This window comes from Ammodytes marinus (genome assembly GCF_949987685.1).
Source record: "Ammodytes marinus genome assembly, chromosome: 12".
Lineage (NCBI taxonomy): Eukaryota > Metazoa > Chordata > Actinopteri > Uranoscopiformes > Ammodytidae > Ammodytes > Ammodytes marinus.
In genome coordinates, this window is record NC_137216.1 from 6,929,656 (window position 1) to 6,947,503 (window position 17,848).

General features: G+C 43.9%; 1 protein-coding gene across 2 annotated transcripts in view; it reads left to right on the top strand.

The window, feature by feature from the left end:
- The window catches only part of tmeff2a (transmembrane protein with EGF-like and two follistatin-like domains 2a), a 103,856-nt gene extending 86,824 nt beyond the window's left edge, over positions 1-17,032 (top strand). Inside the window, exons 6-10 of one of the 2 annotated variants that reach the window (XM_080038103.1) lie at positions 6,950-7,098; positions 10,095-10,148; positions 10,391-10,514; positions 15,029-15,187; positions 16,431-17,032. In XM_080038103.1, coding sequence (XP_079894229.1) covers positions 6,950-7,098; positions 10,095-10,148; positions 10,391-10,514; positions 15,029-15,187; positions 16,431-16,527 — 583 coding nt within the window. In that variant the 3' untranslated portion in view covers positions 16,528-17,032. The remainder of the gene's footprint in view (positions 1-6,949; positions 7,099-10,094; positions 10,149-10,390; positions 10,515-15,028; positions 15,188-16,430) is intronic. The other variant, XM_080038104.1, reaches the window with a different exon arrangement.
- The last annotated feature ends 816 nt before the right edge of the window (positions 17,033-17,848 follow it).

The window sequence follows — 17,848 nt, forward strand, 5'->3', positions numbered from 1 at the left end:
TTAATTTCGATTAATTAATCACAGAAAAATTAACGCGATTAAAAAAATTAACGCAGATTAATCGCACTTCTATAATGCCCTTTGACCCGGTGCAAAAGTGGTGCGTAGCTGCACCGAGCTGCACCTGAAGCAGACACAGCCCGCGCGGGTGAAAGGGAGAAAAGTAAAGAGAGAAGCAGGGGGCCGAGGGCTCTATAGACGGTTTAATAAGCATGAAGGTAGGAAGACATCTTACTTTATTCTCCGCAGCCAGTGTCTGTGCATTATTGATTTAGTGGGTGCAACAATGTAGGCTAGGTTCAAAACAGTATCTCTCAATCTTTCTCCCCGTGTCTCAATTTTGTTTGCTAGCTGTCTCGTCGTCCGCGTAAACGTGTGTGTGTGTGTGTGTGTGTGTGTGTGTGTGTGTGTGTGTGTGTGTGTGTGTGTGTGTGTGTCTCTCAATATTTTTGCCTATGAGTACGACGATGGTGAATGAATCGGCATAAGCATCTGTGGCAGTGCAGCGCTGTCTGTTGTGGAGACAGAAGTTACGAGAGACGGAGAGAGAGAGAGAGCGAGAGAGAGAGAGAGAGAGAGAAACAAACAAACTGTAGTAGGCTATTACAGCTGTTTATAAACAGGTATAAAAGCGTCATAAAAGTATGCGATTAATTTAGATTAATTAATCACAGAGCCTGTAATTAATTAGATTAATTTTTTTAATCGCTTGACAGCCCTAATATAAATCCAACATTTAGAATACAATAGAACAGATTTTATTTTTTAAGAAAGCATTTATAAAGGTGGTGAAACGAAAGGTTATTAGTTATACGTGTTCTTAAAGATACTTCAACTATAACACAAGAGCACCAGGACACAGGTGATTAAAGAAACATTGTGTGGCTTTTTTCCTAGTAGAAATGCACTGGCAAGGTTCAGGGGTATAGGTCTAAACTTTACCTGTTGGCGGTTTAATGTATACGGTGAAACCCTGGCGGTTCTAGTGTTCATCCCACCATTAAGCACAACATTAACCCATTTGAATCCTTGAGAAAAATGTGAGCAGCAATCAATTCAGAGGTCTGGAACTGCAGTAGGCTGAAACCCACATATGAACCAGTGCCTGGATTTAAAGTGAAGTGGCCAAATAGTGCATGTTGTCTGAACCTATTTGGGCTGAACTACACTGCATTTGACACCTTAACACCCAACCCCCTCATAACTTTCTGTGCTCTCTAGGCAGGAAAGATCAATTCACCCCTCAAAGGACTAAACAAGGAGAAGCAGCTTTTAGTTATTATGCACCAAAAATCTGGAACAAACTCCCAGAAAACTTGAGGTCTGCTGCAACTCTCAGTTCTTTTAAATCGAGTCTGAAGACTTTTTTGTTTCCATTTTAACCTGCAATTTTTATTTTATTTGCTTCTTTTATTCGCTTTTAAATGTTTTATAATGTGTTTTATGTATACTAATCTTGCCCCTGTAAAGCACTTTGAGTGGCCTTGTGTCTGAATTGTGCTATATAAATAAACTTGCCTTGCCTTGCCTCAAGGATCAATAGAGTGTCACCAAAACCCATTTAGATCCATGTGTGGTGTAAAACTGTAATTATCCACCAACAACAACAAAAAACATGCTTTCAAACCATTCAATGGCAGCCAATTGTGTTGATATAATTAAGGAAGAGGAGGAGCGGGTAGCAAGCTATAGTCATAGACAGGGTTCTGCAGGGACACTTGCTGTGTGAACACTGGCTTTAGACCTCATGATAAATGGAGCGAAAGGCTTTTCGAAGGCGGCACATATTGAAGCCCATTCAACTGGGAGCAGAAGGGAATTTCAAAGAAATGCCGGACAAGTCACAGTTTAACAAAGTGGGCGGCTGTCTTTATTTTCGTTTCAGCTGGGTCCATGCACACAGACACACACAAACACGTATACATAACACATCCAAGCCCTCCGCACATAACGGACATTCACTGTTGATATACAGCCAGGACACTCTTGAAAAAGAGATTTTTTTAATCTCAATGAGGTATTTCTCCTGGTTAAATAAGGTAAAATAAAAATAAATAAAACTATAAGACAATCGGCCATAGACATTGTTTTATTGTGCATCTCTTGGTGTTCATTTTGAATCTGGTAGTTGTTTGTTTCTCACTTATTTTTGTTTTTTTGAACTTTCTTCTGTCTGTCTCTTCTCTGTAATTGTTATGCATGTTTCTCTGTTCATTGCGTGAGTGTCTGTAGTTGCTTTGTGTCCCTTTGTAGTTGTTCTGTGTGTTTTCTTCTTGTTGTGGTCATGTTGTGGTTCTGTGGTCTGACTGTGTCTCTTTGTAATGTGTTGTGTCTAATCTTTTTCATCTCTTCATTGTCATTTTCATTGACTTTCCAACAAGAAATGTTATTAGTCAATTCAAACAAGAGGCTCTGAGCCCACTGGAGCCGTGGTCTTCTGTCTGGAAGGGCTGTTCAGTTATCCACTGAGCTGTGCTACAAAGCACTGCAGTATTAGTTAGTAGTTATAGTAGTATTAGTTTTTTTATTGTCTTTGTGTGTGTGTGTGTGTGTGTGTGTGTGTGTGTGTGTCTGTGAGTGTGTACTCCTTAGATTCTCTCTGTTCCTTCTCATTTTAATACATTTATATCCTCTTTTCACGTTCGGCATTGCTTATTGGTTTTCCCTGTCACTATGTCTCTCTCTCTCTCACTCTTTCTCTTTCTGTCTATCTCTCTCTCTCTCTCTGCCGTCTGTCTGTTTTCCACACTTACCCCTTTTTTTCCAAAGGATTACAGTGAAATTTGAGGCTGAGGATTATGAAAATCAATGTTATGTTCAGTTTGCAATGAGGTTTGAAGCTAAGGATTTGTACACAACATTGAGTCAGTCAGTGGATATGTTGGGCTAAGCGGCTCTGTGTGTGTGTGTGTGTGTGTGTGTGTGTGTGTGTGTGTGTGTGTGTGTGTGTGTGTGTGTGTGTGTGTGTGTGTGTGTGTGTGTGTGTGTGTGTGTGTGTGTGTTAACATTTGTGTAAAGTGTCCTTTTCAGTAGAGAGCCAGCAGACATTCTGGGGGTGGGCTTTGATGGGTGGGGAATAGTCACAGGGACCAAATCAATATGACACATCCTGCTAAGATAGTATCCTCACACACACACACATCACACACACACACACACTCAGGATATGTAACAGTACACACACATTCACACGCACAAATTCCGCCTTTTATTTAACACTTCTCTCCTCCTTTGTATCTCTCTGCAGAATGTTTGAAGTAATGATTTGGTGTGTGTGTGTGTGTGTGTGTGTGTGTGTGTGTGTGTGTGTGTGTGTGTGTGTGTGTGTGTGAGGGAGGAGATGGGCAAAACAGGGTTCATGAGAAAGTAATTGCTGCTTTGTGCATATGTGTGTGTAACTGTTTGTGCACGCCTGTTTGTGGGTGTTCGCGTGAGTGTGCGAGTATAGCATTAGGATGTGTTGACGCACTGCAGTCTAGTATAGTGCCTATTGTGGAGAAAGTGAGAGGGCTCATCAAAAATGTATGGAACACAGACATCAGCCAGCGACCACCAGCGGGCCTCAGGGGACGACCGAGACTGAGGGCTCTTCTATGATGATAGGCTAGTGTGCATGTATGTGCAAGTGTGCATTGTGTAAAGCACAGACCATGCTACTATACTTGTTCTTGTCATGTGTGGAGATTGTAGCTCAGAAGCTATTGAGATTCAAAAATGTGACTCCTCTCTCTCCCTCCTTTCATGCTAAAACTATTTTTAATTTAGATACTTTTAATGATAACGCAGTGCGAGCCTTATCTGGTCTAAACTGTGGCTGTTGCAATATAAGCGTCTGTGCTTCATCATCTCTTCAAAACGTTAACCCAAACTTTAATTTTCTCACGAGCCTCTGTTGGTAGTAAAGCTACGCAGATAACTTTGTTGTTAACTGATAGGGTTGCCTAGTGAAAGTGCTTGTGGGATATCTGCATCCACCATAATGCGATGGAAGTAGCGGCGTATCTTTCCCTCTCTGAGGATTTGACACTTGTCTAGATACAAAGCTACACAGTCTATGATCTGATAGAAAACCACTAGGCACTTCTCTAACAATACAATACAATACAATGTGATTCAAAGTACAGTAAAACACTTTATATTATATTATATATAGATACATTATAATTGTGTCTATTACTAACTTAAATAATTATTTCCAACATTTTTGTATCAAAATACTGAATGAGAAATACCCAAGAAAACAGTGACTTCTGCACAAGGAACAAGGAGCAAGTTTTTTTGTATGTGCTCAAATGCTGCCAAATTGGTAGTGTTTACCTGCACTTAGGTCGGTGTTCTTTTTTGGTATTTTCTCTTCAATGCAGTCATGGCACGTTAACACGTAGCTAGCTAGCAAACAAAGGTGTGGACAGACAGACGCACACAACCACATACATTTGAGACACAGGAGCACAGAAAGTATTGAAAGATAATTTTTAGTGCCATATCAACCTTTGAGAAGGGTTACAAACTATTATTTTTCGTACCTTTGGCAGTGTATGTATTTATGTAGCCATTAAACCATATCTTGTAGTTTGAAAGGAAAATTATATTATACAAGTGAATTCAACAGAAGAATGTGTGTCTCACTCTCTCCACACATAAAGTACCCTCACTGCACTGGATAAAACCACAGCACATGCTGTCGCTTGTTATTTCCAGGCTGTTTTCTCCCATTCCCAGTGAAAACTCTTGACAGTGAAGTCCTGAGGCCAATGTCGAAAAAATTTAACATGCACACCAAAACTCTCCGCATGGCTGGAAAATATGTCTCCTGTAATGTGGGTGAAGTGACCCTCTAAATCAGCGTGTTGTAACAGTGTCAGTGTGTTGTAAACCCTGTGCCAGTGGCAGGTCGTGTGCGCTGCTGCGTCTGCTCACCTTCAGTGTGTCGTGTGGGGGTTTTGGTGATATTGCGTTGCCTTCACACACCACTGTGTCTCTTCTCTGATGCATAACAAAAGGCTTTCTCCACATCAGTCTTACTTAGCTGATCCATCATTACAACAGTAGCCCAGCATCGCCACGCTTTGTTGCACCGCGTTCCCATCAACATCAACGTCAGCACTACCAATCATCATGGGTGATTGTGAAAGGTGTGCGTGTGTGTGTGTGTGTGTGTGTGTGTGTGTGTGTGTGTGTGTGTATGTGTCTGTGTCTGTGTGTGTGTGTGTGTGTGTGTGTGTGTGTGTCTGTGTGTGTGTGTGTGTGTGTGTGTGTGTGTGTGTGTGTGTGTGTGTGTGTGTGTGTGTGTGTCTGTGTGTGTGTGTGTGTGTGTGTGTGTGTGGGCACGCGGTTATGCGTTGGGGTACGCCCACGTGGGCCTGTATATGCAAATGCAGCTGTGAGCCAGCCGAGTGCCTGTGCCTTTACTGAGAGCTCCGGCACCAGGGGAAAAAATGAAAAGACCGGGAGAATAATGACAGATTTATAATTACAGAATCTAGCGTTCGGCGCTACTCAGCAAGCAAGTGTCTGGGGAAGGCAATCTGGGTGTCATTTCTGCTGATCAGGCCTGCCACACTCATAAGGGGTCACACACTGCACTTCTAACAAAGTACACACACACGTATACAGTATATGCACATGCACGCAGGTGTATGCGCTCACACTCTCTGTCACTAAAGAGGCCCACACAGACTGACACACACACAAACACACACACAGAATCGCCTGCTTAATTCGGAAGAGCAAAAAAGCACCATGAAAAGCTCCTGATTCACAGAGAATTGAATGCATTACAGTCTGCCACAAAAAACAACCAGCAGAATTATAATCCGCTTTTCTCTGCAAGGAAGTTACCATATTCACTATGCACAGAAGCAGAACATGATACATGTTTTAAGGGAAACGGCTTGTGAGTGGGCATACGCCAAAGACAAAAAAAATACTCTAGATTTGACTCTTTTAAGTAGACAAAAAGCTATTCCAAAACTTTCAATTGAACAACTTGCGCCGACAGGAACCATCTGTTGTGAGCCGTCGATGCGTTCATGTTAGGCTAATCAGGCTACAAGTGATTCTAACGTATATAGAATAAGGTAACACACTTTGCCGCTCAGCTGTGACAGCAGACAAATGACCTTATCTCAATGGACATTTCTCAACTTTCTCGGCCGAGTTGGTTTTGATGGGAGGACACAATGTTAGACGTTTGTGGGCGTCTAGAAAAGCTCCACTCTTCAGAGATGTCTTCCACCAGGCTGGTTCAGTGTGCACTGTCACGTTAATAATAGCAGCTCTCCCAGTTATTATTTTCCTTTTTAAGCCGTATTAAATGTTATCTAAAACGAATTACACGTGTGAAAGGCTTGGTGGCTGTTGCCTCTGCGCCACAGTTTCCCCCCCACTGTGCAACGCTAAAATTGTACAGCTTTGTTATCGACAATTCTCTCATTATTAATAGCTTCCTGCCATTGTGCTGCTCCATCATTTGTCAATCAAGCCCGCTGTCTGTGTGCACTGCAGCTGTCTCTCTCTTTTTTTTTTTTTGCTAAAGTTAAACCCATTGGCCATGTATTGTGTCAGATTTTGAATGTGCCAAATAAAGCCCCATGCAGTCCGAACGGGATTACTATGCATGGTCCAGCATCCTGAGTGCAAGCTGTACTGCTTTCCCTCTCTCTCTGTCTCGTCCACAATACCCCCAAATGAATTTTAGTGCGTGTCCCCGGCAGTCAAACACGCGCTCCTAGTCTCTCTGGAATAAAGCTGCCTCAATCTTCTTCAATGTTATGTTTTGTTTTACATCTTGACACAGATGATAAATGAAGTGCGAGGACATTTACCTCCCACTACTTACTGTTTGTCATCAGTTTCAGTTACGGAGACAGTGGCACATTTTGTCTTTTATGTTGGACCATGTGTCCTTATAAAATTGACCACTCCAAAATCTTTTTTCTCTATGCAGGTGTGTGTGCAACATCGACTGTTCCCACATCAGCTTCAACCTGGTGTGTGCGTCAGACGGCCGCTCCTATGACAACCCCTGCCAGGTGAAGGAGGCCTCCTGCCAGAAGCAGGAACGCATCGAGGTCAAGTACCTGGGCCACTGCCAAGGTCAGACTCTCTCTCTCACACACACACACACACACACACACACACACACACACACACACACACACACACACACACACACACACAGAGGCACACACACACACACATACATTTACACTAAATACGCGACAACACCTCCGCGCACAGCGGCAGCCGTCAACCTGTCTGGCAGGCGCTTACTTTTTTCTTGAAGTGTGACCACGGAGACGTGTGTGTGTGTGTGTGTGTGTGTGTGTGTGTGTGTGTGAGGCAGCTTGCCCGAGCTAAATGTAGACAGCAGGATTTTTTTTTATATATATATCTCCCTCCAGCTGCAGCTCCAGCCATGCACCATTTCATAATTACAGAAACATTGACTCAATCATATTTTGGAACAGTGTGCAAAATTAATCCTCGTAACCCCACACAGCCTCGGTTGCTATGTATAGTGATCATTTAACACAGTGGTTTTCCATTGTAGCATATCTTATTTGTGTTGCAGTATTTGTTTGTAAGGGGGTTCCGGGGATAAAGTTATACCCTTAAATCCCCGTGGTTAAATCTCATAATTGAGTCATGTTTTGCTAATCCATGTGGGAGAAGACAACGGCACATGAGAATTATTCATTTTTTTGAATGGCATGTTTACGCCATTGTTATTTGAGGCATGATCCACAAACATCTCAATTTGGGCTCATTTTGCCTCAAGTACAAAAACATGTGGCTGTATAGCTGACATCAGGTGACATGACAGCCAGGGGGTTTATCCACTGTTGCACAGTGGGGGGCGGGGGGGTGTGTGGTTGTGTTCAAAAATCTCAATTGTTAGCGGCTTTAGCAGTCCATTTGAGAGCATTTGATCGCCTCTCTGCATCCACTCCCGGGGACAAACGGGGACAATTGATCGAGACATGAGAGCGGCGATGAAGAAGGCTTTGAGAAAAGTAATGGAGGGGTTAAAGCAATCAGGGGGCTAACCAGCTCTGGAACACAAAGAAAACTAATCTGTATTCCCCCATGTTAGGCCAGTTTGGGTCGGAGCAACCCCCCCCCACCCCCCTGATCGATTTGCTTTCCGTGCGTCCCTCTCTGTTTCAATCAAGGGAAAGTGGAGAGCCAAACAATTGTCATAAAAAGTGTGATATCTATATTGTTGGTTTATATTACATCCCTCCAAGTGTCACTTGTCATACTATTGAGGTTTATTCAATTTAATTACTGGAAGTCTATGCTCTTCACTTGAGGAACTAGCCTACTTTTAAAAGAGGTGTCGCTTTAGAAAGACCTCAAGTGGTCATGGATGTGTGGAACTAGGAAACAGTCAGTGCGTTTACATGCAGACTCATAATCGGATAACTAAACGAATAAGACCTCAACAGGACTTTTAAACTGCATGTAAACACCTTTATCCGATCTACTTCGGACACAAATCGGCACAATAACGGACAAGATAAGTTGGATAAGAACACCTAGATAATTCGTTCATTGTCGGCTTTCTCTCTGCATGTATACAGGGATCGGACATCACATATCGGACTTCTCGTTCTGTGCTTGTGTGCCTGCGCGTGATAGGCTACACCATGGGTTATTGACGGAAGAGAACCGGACGTGGCTCTAAAACCACTTGTTGAAAGCATGGTTGAAAGGGCTACAGCGCCACCTAGCATAGTGGAGACAGCCATGCATCGGACATTTATCCGATTTCTGAAAGGCCATGTATACTCAGACAAGTGACACGGTCCGTTCCAGTGTCTTGTTCGATATATGTGATAATCCAATCTAGTTGTGCCATGTAACCGCACTGACTGAAGAAAGAAAGAAAGAAAGAAAGAAAGAAAGAAAGAAAGAAAGAAAGAAAGAAAGAAAGAAAGAAAGAAAGAAAGAAAGAAAGAAAGAAAGAAAGAAAGAAAGAAAGAAAGAAAGAAAGAGAAGACCATTGTGTAGCTGTTGGCTTTAGTGTGATATTTGATCATTTCAAGACTCGAGCTTTAGACCTCAGTGAAACACTGCTGCTTTGTGTTGTTTAGTAATGATGTATTTTGCATTTTAAAGGTGCAATGCGTAAAGGGAATTGCCATGTTTGCTGAACACAGTTGGTAGAAATGGAATACAACATTCATAAGTTTGAATGACGGTATAGTCACTTGAAAATAAAAGTGTATTTTATAATCTCAGAAAGAGCGTTTTACATACAGTGTATATACATAGCCGCCATGTTTCTACAGTAGCACAGAACGGACAAACTATATAGTGGGTTTCTGCCGGAAGTGCTATGGAATAAATAACTGAATACATCTTCACTTCATCACTTGATATCGTGGAAAGACTTGAGGCAGTGGTGGATAATGCAACCTTGAGTAACTAACTTCTTGTTCTTGAAGGCCACCGTAGCTTCTGTAAATTCTCCCAATGGGAGGGGTTAGCAAGGGAGCTCGAGCAATCTAGAACTTTCACAACCAGTTGATGCCCAAAAACACATTATTACACCCTGTACCTTTAGGAAAATAAATAAGAAATAGTCCATTTAAAGTCCCGGGTCCATTCCTTGCCACCATTCTTGCATCATAAACTCCGGAGCAAATGCTTTCACAGATTCAGTTAGAGGGAATAATTTCACCGACTACTGAAACGCAACTGATTGCCATAAAATGATAATGGTCGGAAGGAGATTTGGTCTGGCCTTTGTTAAAAGAGGAAATTCAATTTTGGCATCGTAAAGGTGAGGGGGGGGGGGGGATGCATTATTCCATGTGATCTCTCCTGCCCCCTGTCTTTCTCTCTGTTCAGAGTAAAGGCATTAGGGAGAGACGCCCTCTGACTTTTCACACAGAATAGTTCACATTCATACGCATTAACTAGACAGGTGCACACACCGATTGAAGCCCACTTTGTCGAGACGATCATTCCCATTCAACCCAACTCTTGTGTGAAGGAACGTGTGAGCCATAATGGAGGAGGTGAGAGCTACAGCACTGCATAAGAGATCACTCTACAATGTGCTTTTGGCCTTTTTTTTCCAGGCGACATCGTCAACAACAAAGATGACGGACACTTTGCACGCACCGACCTCACAGGTGAGTGCATGTGTGACGCATGGCAGACTGCCAAATAACATAAGACCCGCCCCTTTCTGTACAATTCATTTTTAGGTCTGTATTGTTCCTTTCCCATTGATTTTTTGTGTTACTTTTTTGAAAATGCATGACGTGCTCTCTTGTTGAAATGTGTGTGTGTGTGCGTGCGTGTGTGTGTGTGTGTGTGTGTGTGTGCGTGCGTGCGTGCGTGCGTGCGTGCGTGTGTGTGTGCGTTAACACAGTAGAGGAGAAAGTGGATCCGAGGGACGGTCTGGTGCGCGGCCTGTACATCCCCTGTCCAGATCACTACAAGAACTACTGCGTCCACGGCGACTGTCAGTTCCCAAGTGACCAGCCCTCCTGCAGGTACACACACACACACACACACACACAAACACATTCACACAACTACGTATATGGGTACGGGTCGTTTATGAGGACTTTTCCCGTCAATGGACATCAATGGTTTATCTGGACATTATACACACACTCAAACAGAAATGTAATAAAACCCATAGTCACACACACACACTCTCTCACACACACACACACACACACACACACACACACACACACACACAAACAGTGCTACTATATGTGTGAGGACGATTGGACCGGCAGAGATAGATCAGAGAGAAAATGATACTGTGTGTGACTTCCAAAGTATTTTCTGTGAATGGTTGGTTAAGAGGTGATAGGAGATAAGGGAAGAGTGAGGAGAATGACAAAGGTCCCTAATCAACCAAGGGCATTTCAATCATAGTATATGTTTGACTCATTGACCCCACAGACCACCAGGACCCTCATGTGTGATAGTATTGAACAGTTAATGACACAATATTTAAAGAAATGTTGATATTAAAACTTAAACTATCCAAACACTCTTTTTCTAAATATGTTAAAAGCATAATGTATTGAGGCTGGGACTATTGATGGGACTTGATTATTTATTCATAATGAGTTAAATGGATATTTCGTAGCTATTCATGTAAAAGGCTATATTTGTAAAAGCTGATTGTGCACTACATTGTTACATAAGTAGCAATCAATACATTTATATTTATCTTAGCTATTATTAGCTACAGTGTTTTTTTACAGTTTTAACTCGGACTGTATAACGGCTACAAACCAATCCTACATTTAGTAATAGCTCTCCTCTTTCTAACACAAACGTGATGCCACTCTCCCCCTCTCCCTCCCTATAATCTGTGCACCCCCCCCCCCAAAAAAAGAGGGAGCGTGTAATGTAAGATGGCTAATCGGTTGTGAAATTTAGCAATTTGCCCGTTTAGCTTCTAATCAGACGTGTTTATCTTGTATAAATACAAGCCTGCGAGCGTGCCAAGGAGAAAAGATGGTGTTTGAGATGCATGCTGCATGTTGACCAGTCTGATATGACGCAGTGCTATCTCCTTTCACAAGTTTTTTTCTGTTGATTCCACCAGCGTCTGTTTGCCCACTCACTAGGGGGGTCTACAGTGTGTGTGTGTGTGTGTGTGTGTGTGTGTGTGTGTGTGTGTGTGTGTGTGTGTGTGTGTGTGTGTGTGTGTGTGTGTGTGTGTGTGTGTGTGTGTGTGTGTGTGTGTGTGTGTGTGTGTGTGTGTGTGTGTGTATGTGTGTGTCTGCCTACTCACTATATAAGACCTGACCTTAAATGCACCACCATTCTGCTGTCAGCCTCAATGATGACTGACTGACTCCTCCAGTGTGTCACCAGCCAGTAGTCACAAGATATGAAGTATTTTTGGTGTTGTTTACAGCAGCCAGAAAACTATTCTAAAACACTGTCATTTGCATGTGATTGGCATCAGTGCTGCTAACAATCTGAAGATGAAGTGCAGTCGTCAACGTCCGTCCTTAGTAAGAGGACAAACACCTTCAAGCTGCCCCTCACTGATACTGTATATTACAGTTTTTTTCGATCGCTAACCCACAGTGGGCACAACAACTGTAGCTCAATGTGCAAAATTCGAACTACAGTCTGCACTACCAACAGTCACTGGAGCTGAACAGTTCACTTCACCTGCAAAATAGGCTCAGTGCAGCAAACACTATGAACAATCCTCGTTGAGATAACACACACTGTCACTCAGAACACACTGAGTGACAATTACAAACTTTTACTGTAACCTTTACAGTTTTGAATAATTTGAGTTACTTCGCAAACGAGATAGAGTTCGGTCCACATGAACTGCTGCTGTGCATAGTGTTGTTAGAGTTTTGCACATGTCACTCCAGTTGTGCCCACTGTGGTTTAGCGGGAAACACTGTAACACCTCAAGCCCTATCGTACTCATTTAGACCAGTCCTTACCATCCTGTTAAAGATGTGTCATGGTTTTATTTATTAAAATAAAAAAAGAAAGATACAGTAGGATGTATCCTATAAAGAAGATAGGGGTGGCAAAAATGTCCTTGTCCATGATTTGGTCATGTGAGGGCCTCGTAAGTACAAGAAGAAGCAACAAACACAGGCACACTTCACACACACTCAACAGAACAGCAGCCACACAGGTGCAAATGACAGCAATGACACGGTCACCTAAGCACACGAAAAACACACTCAAACACATATATTTAAGCCCACCCACACACACACACACACACACACACACACACACTCACACACACACACACACACACTCACACTCTAACACACACACACACACACACACACAGAGTTAAAATGACATGTACGCCACTCAGGTTCTGCCATCTTTGTGCAGCCTGATAGTGTAGCAGCCAGTGGGTCTTTGTATCTCTCTCTCTCTCCCTTTATCTCCCTCCTTTCACTCTAACCTCGCTCGCCCAATCTCGCACAGCCACAGTCTGCTGGCATACAGAGCAGGGCCTGGCACAGAGGGAGAGTGAAGGTCTCTGCTGCCCCCTGCTGATCTTTGATATGAGAGGCTGTGTTCTAATGAGAAGAGTAGCACAGGGGGTCTACAGTGTGTGTGTGTGTGTGTGTGTGTGTGTGTGTGTGTGTGTGTGTGTGTGTGTGTGTGTGTGTGTGTGTGTGTGTGTGGAAAACACAGCACAAAGCCCCAAACAGAACAAGGCTGCGGCGTTCATCTTACACACTGTCAGGTCGAGGGGTGTGTGTGTGTGTGTGTGTGTGTGTGTGTGTGTGTGTGTGTGTGTGTGTGTGTGTGTGTGTGTGTGTGTGTGTGTGTTGGTACCATAAAAAGCATATGCAGGTGTTGGTGGTAACAACCTCCCCAGAGACAGGAGGAGAAGAGCAAGAGAGATATTTGAAGGGGGAACGTTTTTAGCTCCTGTCATAGGATAAAGATCATCTCTATTAGTCTCTCTCTCTCTCCCTCTCCGTTCGTGTGTGTGTGTGTGTGTGTGTGTGTGTGTGTGTGTGTGCACGCATGTGTGTGTGAGTGAGTGAGTGAGTGAGTGAGTGAGTGGAGTGAGTGAGTGAGTGAGTGAGTGAGTGAGTGAGTGAGTGAGTGAGTGAGTGAGTGAGTGAGTGAGTGAGTGAGTGAGTGAGTGAGTGTGTGTGTGTGTGTGTGTGTGTGTGTGTGTGTGTGTGTGTGTGTGTGTGTGTGTGTGTGTGTGTGTGTGTGTGTGTGGAGTTGACATAGCTTAGTTGAGTAGGCAAACTGCTTCCCTGTGATGTCTATCAGATCCCTGTACTTGGTTGCTGTAAGCTCATCTGATGAATTCAACTTTCAAGATGACAACCCCTGATTATCTGCTCTGTGTATTTCAAATGACTGACATTATTTCCTGCCAAACCTTCCCATCCTGGCAGCGCTGTTCTAAAGGCTCATTTATTCTATTCCTATCTAGAGTAGGACGTGAGGCAGCCATTTTTGGAAATGTAACACTGAGAGTGGGCACTGTCACAGCATTTCGCTCCATTCTGCATATTTCAACAGCGCTCTTGTTACAGTTTTGTGGAAGGCATAGACAAAAAGAGTTCTACCTGTGTTTGAAAAGGGCATGGACAGAAAATACATTTCCTGTCGTTTCATATGGAGAATCGGTTGGATACGGAGTGACAAGCGTAAACATGCATCGCTGTGAAATCTATTTGTATTGCTCCTTGATTTCGGAGACTCCCGCTGTGCACTGCCTGTGACAGACAAGCTTTGATTGTAGGAGAGCAGAGGGGGTTTTGCAGCGGGAAAAAAAAATAAGCTAAAACAGCTAATAATTTTTTTTCTAGTCCCCATGTTGGCATCTCCATAGCTTCTGTAGCCCAGGTGTTACATTTTTGAGGAGGGTGCTACAACCTTAACGCCACGGCAACAGCAAAGTCCAAGTTTAAGTGTGTGAACAGAGGCGAAAATGATGCTTCCCTAGTGTGAGAACACACACTCTCTCTACCCCTCCTTCTCCCTTTGCCCATGCACCACACAGGCCTTATCAGTCATGTCCATCTAAACGCTCACGGCAAATTCAAAAAAGCACAGCCGCTACACTGTCACACAGACGCATTGTTCCAACCCTGATGTCTTTAGCGCACAGGTGCTGACATTTCAATTAGAAAAATACCATAACAATGAACCTGTCTTTCAAAGTGCAAAGAAAGGACGTTTTATCTCTGTCTCTTTGTCCTCACTTCTGTGTGTGTGTCTGTGTTTCTGTGTGTGTCTGTGTGTGTGTCTGTGTGTGTGTGTGTGTGTGTGTGTGTGTGTGTATGTGTGTGTGTGTGTGTGTGTGTGTGTGTTTCTTTTTCTTTGTGTGTGTATGTGTGTGTGTGTGTGTGTGTGTGTGTGTGTGTGTGTGTGTGTGTGTGTTTCTTTTTCTTTGTGTGTGTATGTGTGTGTGTGTGTGTGTGTGTGTGTGTGTGTGTGTGTGTGTGTTTCTTTTTCTTTGTGTGTGTGTGTGTGTGTGTGTGTGTGTGTGTGTGTGTGTGTGCATTGGCAGCTGTCACTCTGGTTTCAGAGGCCCCCAGTGTGACATCAAAGAGTACAATGTGCTGTACGTGGTGCCGGGCTCTGGCAAACTGCACTATGTCCTCATCGCCTCCATCATCGGAGCGCTGCAGGTGCTCATCATCTGTGTGGTGGTGCTCTGCATTACCAGGTGAGTCATGCCCCCCGGCACACACACACACACACACACACACACACACACACACACACACATATACACACACACAAGTCTACACACACACACACACAAACGTTCACCCAGCGCTTACTAATGAGCCTGGGAGCAGTATTTTCCATGTTGGGCTCATCTCAGAGTCACAAGGGGGTCTGTGGAGCTCCTGAGCCCGGAGGAAAAAAGCTGAAAGGTCACCTTCACGGCACACACACACACACACACACACACACACACACACACACACACACACATCTGAAAACATACAGCGTGTGTGCGTACAAGCAAAGACACACCGAGATATCTGCGTAGGCAAGCGTACACACACACACATACACACACACACAGGCGTTTTTGTATTCCAAGCAGCCCACACACTCTCTCACACACACACACACACACACACACACACACACACACATTATACCCTGCAGCTTGTCTGCCTCCAGCTGACCTCAGCAATTTATGACATTTAATAAAAGATTTTAAAAGACTTTTCAGCCGCGAGACCAAACTACTCCTCTGAGCAAAGGCGTTAGGGTAGGACGGGGAGGCAAAGTGAGGGGGGGAGCGCTTGTAAAGTGGCGAGGGGCAAGAGGTTTCAGAATATAAAGAAGGGACGACTCAGGCCGGAGGGGCAGGCGGTGGAAACGGGTCGAGATCTTTAAATATCTGGGCGCTGACATGGACTACCAACTGGCTATGCAGTCCACTAGAGTGCATGTTTCCCCTGAGAATGGTGAGAGGCATAGCACAGTTTGACAGTACTGGTAGCCTGGCCAGACCAGCAGCATCTTATGAGCTTCACATCAGTTTTTCTCTCTCCATCATATCAGTCTGGACTTTCTCCAATATCCGTATGGGAGGAGCTCGGCCCCGTCCGTTAGTGGAAGGCAGCCCCTGATTGGTTCATGTAGTCGTTGACGTCAACATGGATCCACGAATAAGCTCTTGAGGTATGGCTGGTCTCACAGAGCTAGATTGACGACTACATAAACCAATCAGAAGCTGCCTTCCACTATAAGGGACAAACGTTAGGTCAGAAGTCCCTTTGACTCCCCGTGGGGATTGGAGAAAGGCCAGACTGATCAAATGTGAAGCTTGCTCTAGATCAGACTGGTCTCACCGGGTTTAGCGCTAACAGCCTCACATTTTAACATTACCATAACTAACCCTTACATGTATTCCCTTGTGCCCCTCCCTCACCTTCTTCCCCGTGCAGGAAATGCCCACGGACGAACAGGATCAACCGGCAGAAGCAGAACAATGTGCACTTCAGTACAGAGAACACCATGCGCGCCTCCACTCGACTGATCTGAGGCCAGCCAGACACACACACACACACACACACACACACACACACACAGGACTGCCGGAGTCCACTACTCCCCCTAACTTTTACGGGGCGCAGTGGCGTTAGATGTTCCCCACTTGTAGGCCAAAAAAACTCTCTGGAAAAAAACTAGGAACTGCTTCCTCTCACTCCTTGCCCCCCCCCCCCCCCGCCCCCCCTCTCTTCCAGTGTGAACTTTTAAAGAAATGCCCGGAGGACGAGACTGTGGCACGGCAAAGACAGAGCTATGGCTGTACCAATCAATTCTGCCCAGGGTTTTTTTCTTCTGAACAAAAAACTGGAACTATGAGGTGTCGATGGGGGGGCATGGAGGACACAGAATGTGAGTGTGTATGAGTGTGTGAATGTCTCTTAGATGTGTGAGCTTTTTTGGTAGAGGCGGGCTGTAGCCGGTGTCTGTCTCGTTTGTAGATGAAAAGAGGCGGGGGTCCAAAGCGAAGTCGGGGATAGTGCAAAGCAGGGTACCTGGGCTTTACATGAGGTGTGTGTTGTGTGGGAGGGGAGGGAAGGGGAGGGGGGTAAGGGAGGGGGGTTTTCGGGGCTACACGTGATGCCTTGCACTTTGTGTTATAGGAGACCTTTGACAGAGGGCACAATGTTATGATAGAGCTCTCTGTTTCGGTGGTGGCGACGAATCAGCGTCCGCTTCTGTATCTTTGGGTTCTATTTCCGATAGTTATTACTACATTGTCTTGATGGGGTCATTTTTCTGTAAATGTAAATAAATAATTTATATCACGAAATGTAAACTCTTGGCGTCCGTCTGCTTTTTTTTTTGTAACCACCAAAGCAATGACTTGGTGTTATTGTGGTTGTGATAAATGTGTTGCTTTTTTAACGTGAGGAGAGTTCAATGAAAGATGCCGTTTGTGAATTATGAGTTAAATGTGCTTTCTTTTTCATTGATGGAATGTAACTATGTTCATTTTAATCAAGGACTTTCATTGAAGGCAATTATGGAGTAAGTATTCATTAGTTTACCATGTCTTTTTAATACTTTTACTCCTCCATTTCAGTGAGAAATATTTCCCTTTTGACTCCATGATGTCGTTTTTACTTGAAGAATGAGCCAACTTTCTTTCCACACAAAACATTTGAGTTCAAGTACAGGCCTATGTTATTAATAAAAGGGACTTCACTTTGACCTAAATGCATTACAACAATTCCATTCATAAGTTGATGATGCATTAGCAACACAAATATAAGAACATAATATGCAATCTTACTGTATTAGCTTTTGCTTTCATTAAGTAGCCTGCTTTTTATTTTATGATTGGCCAATATGC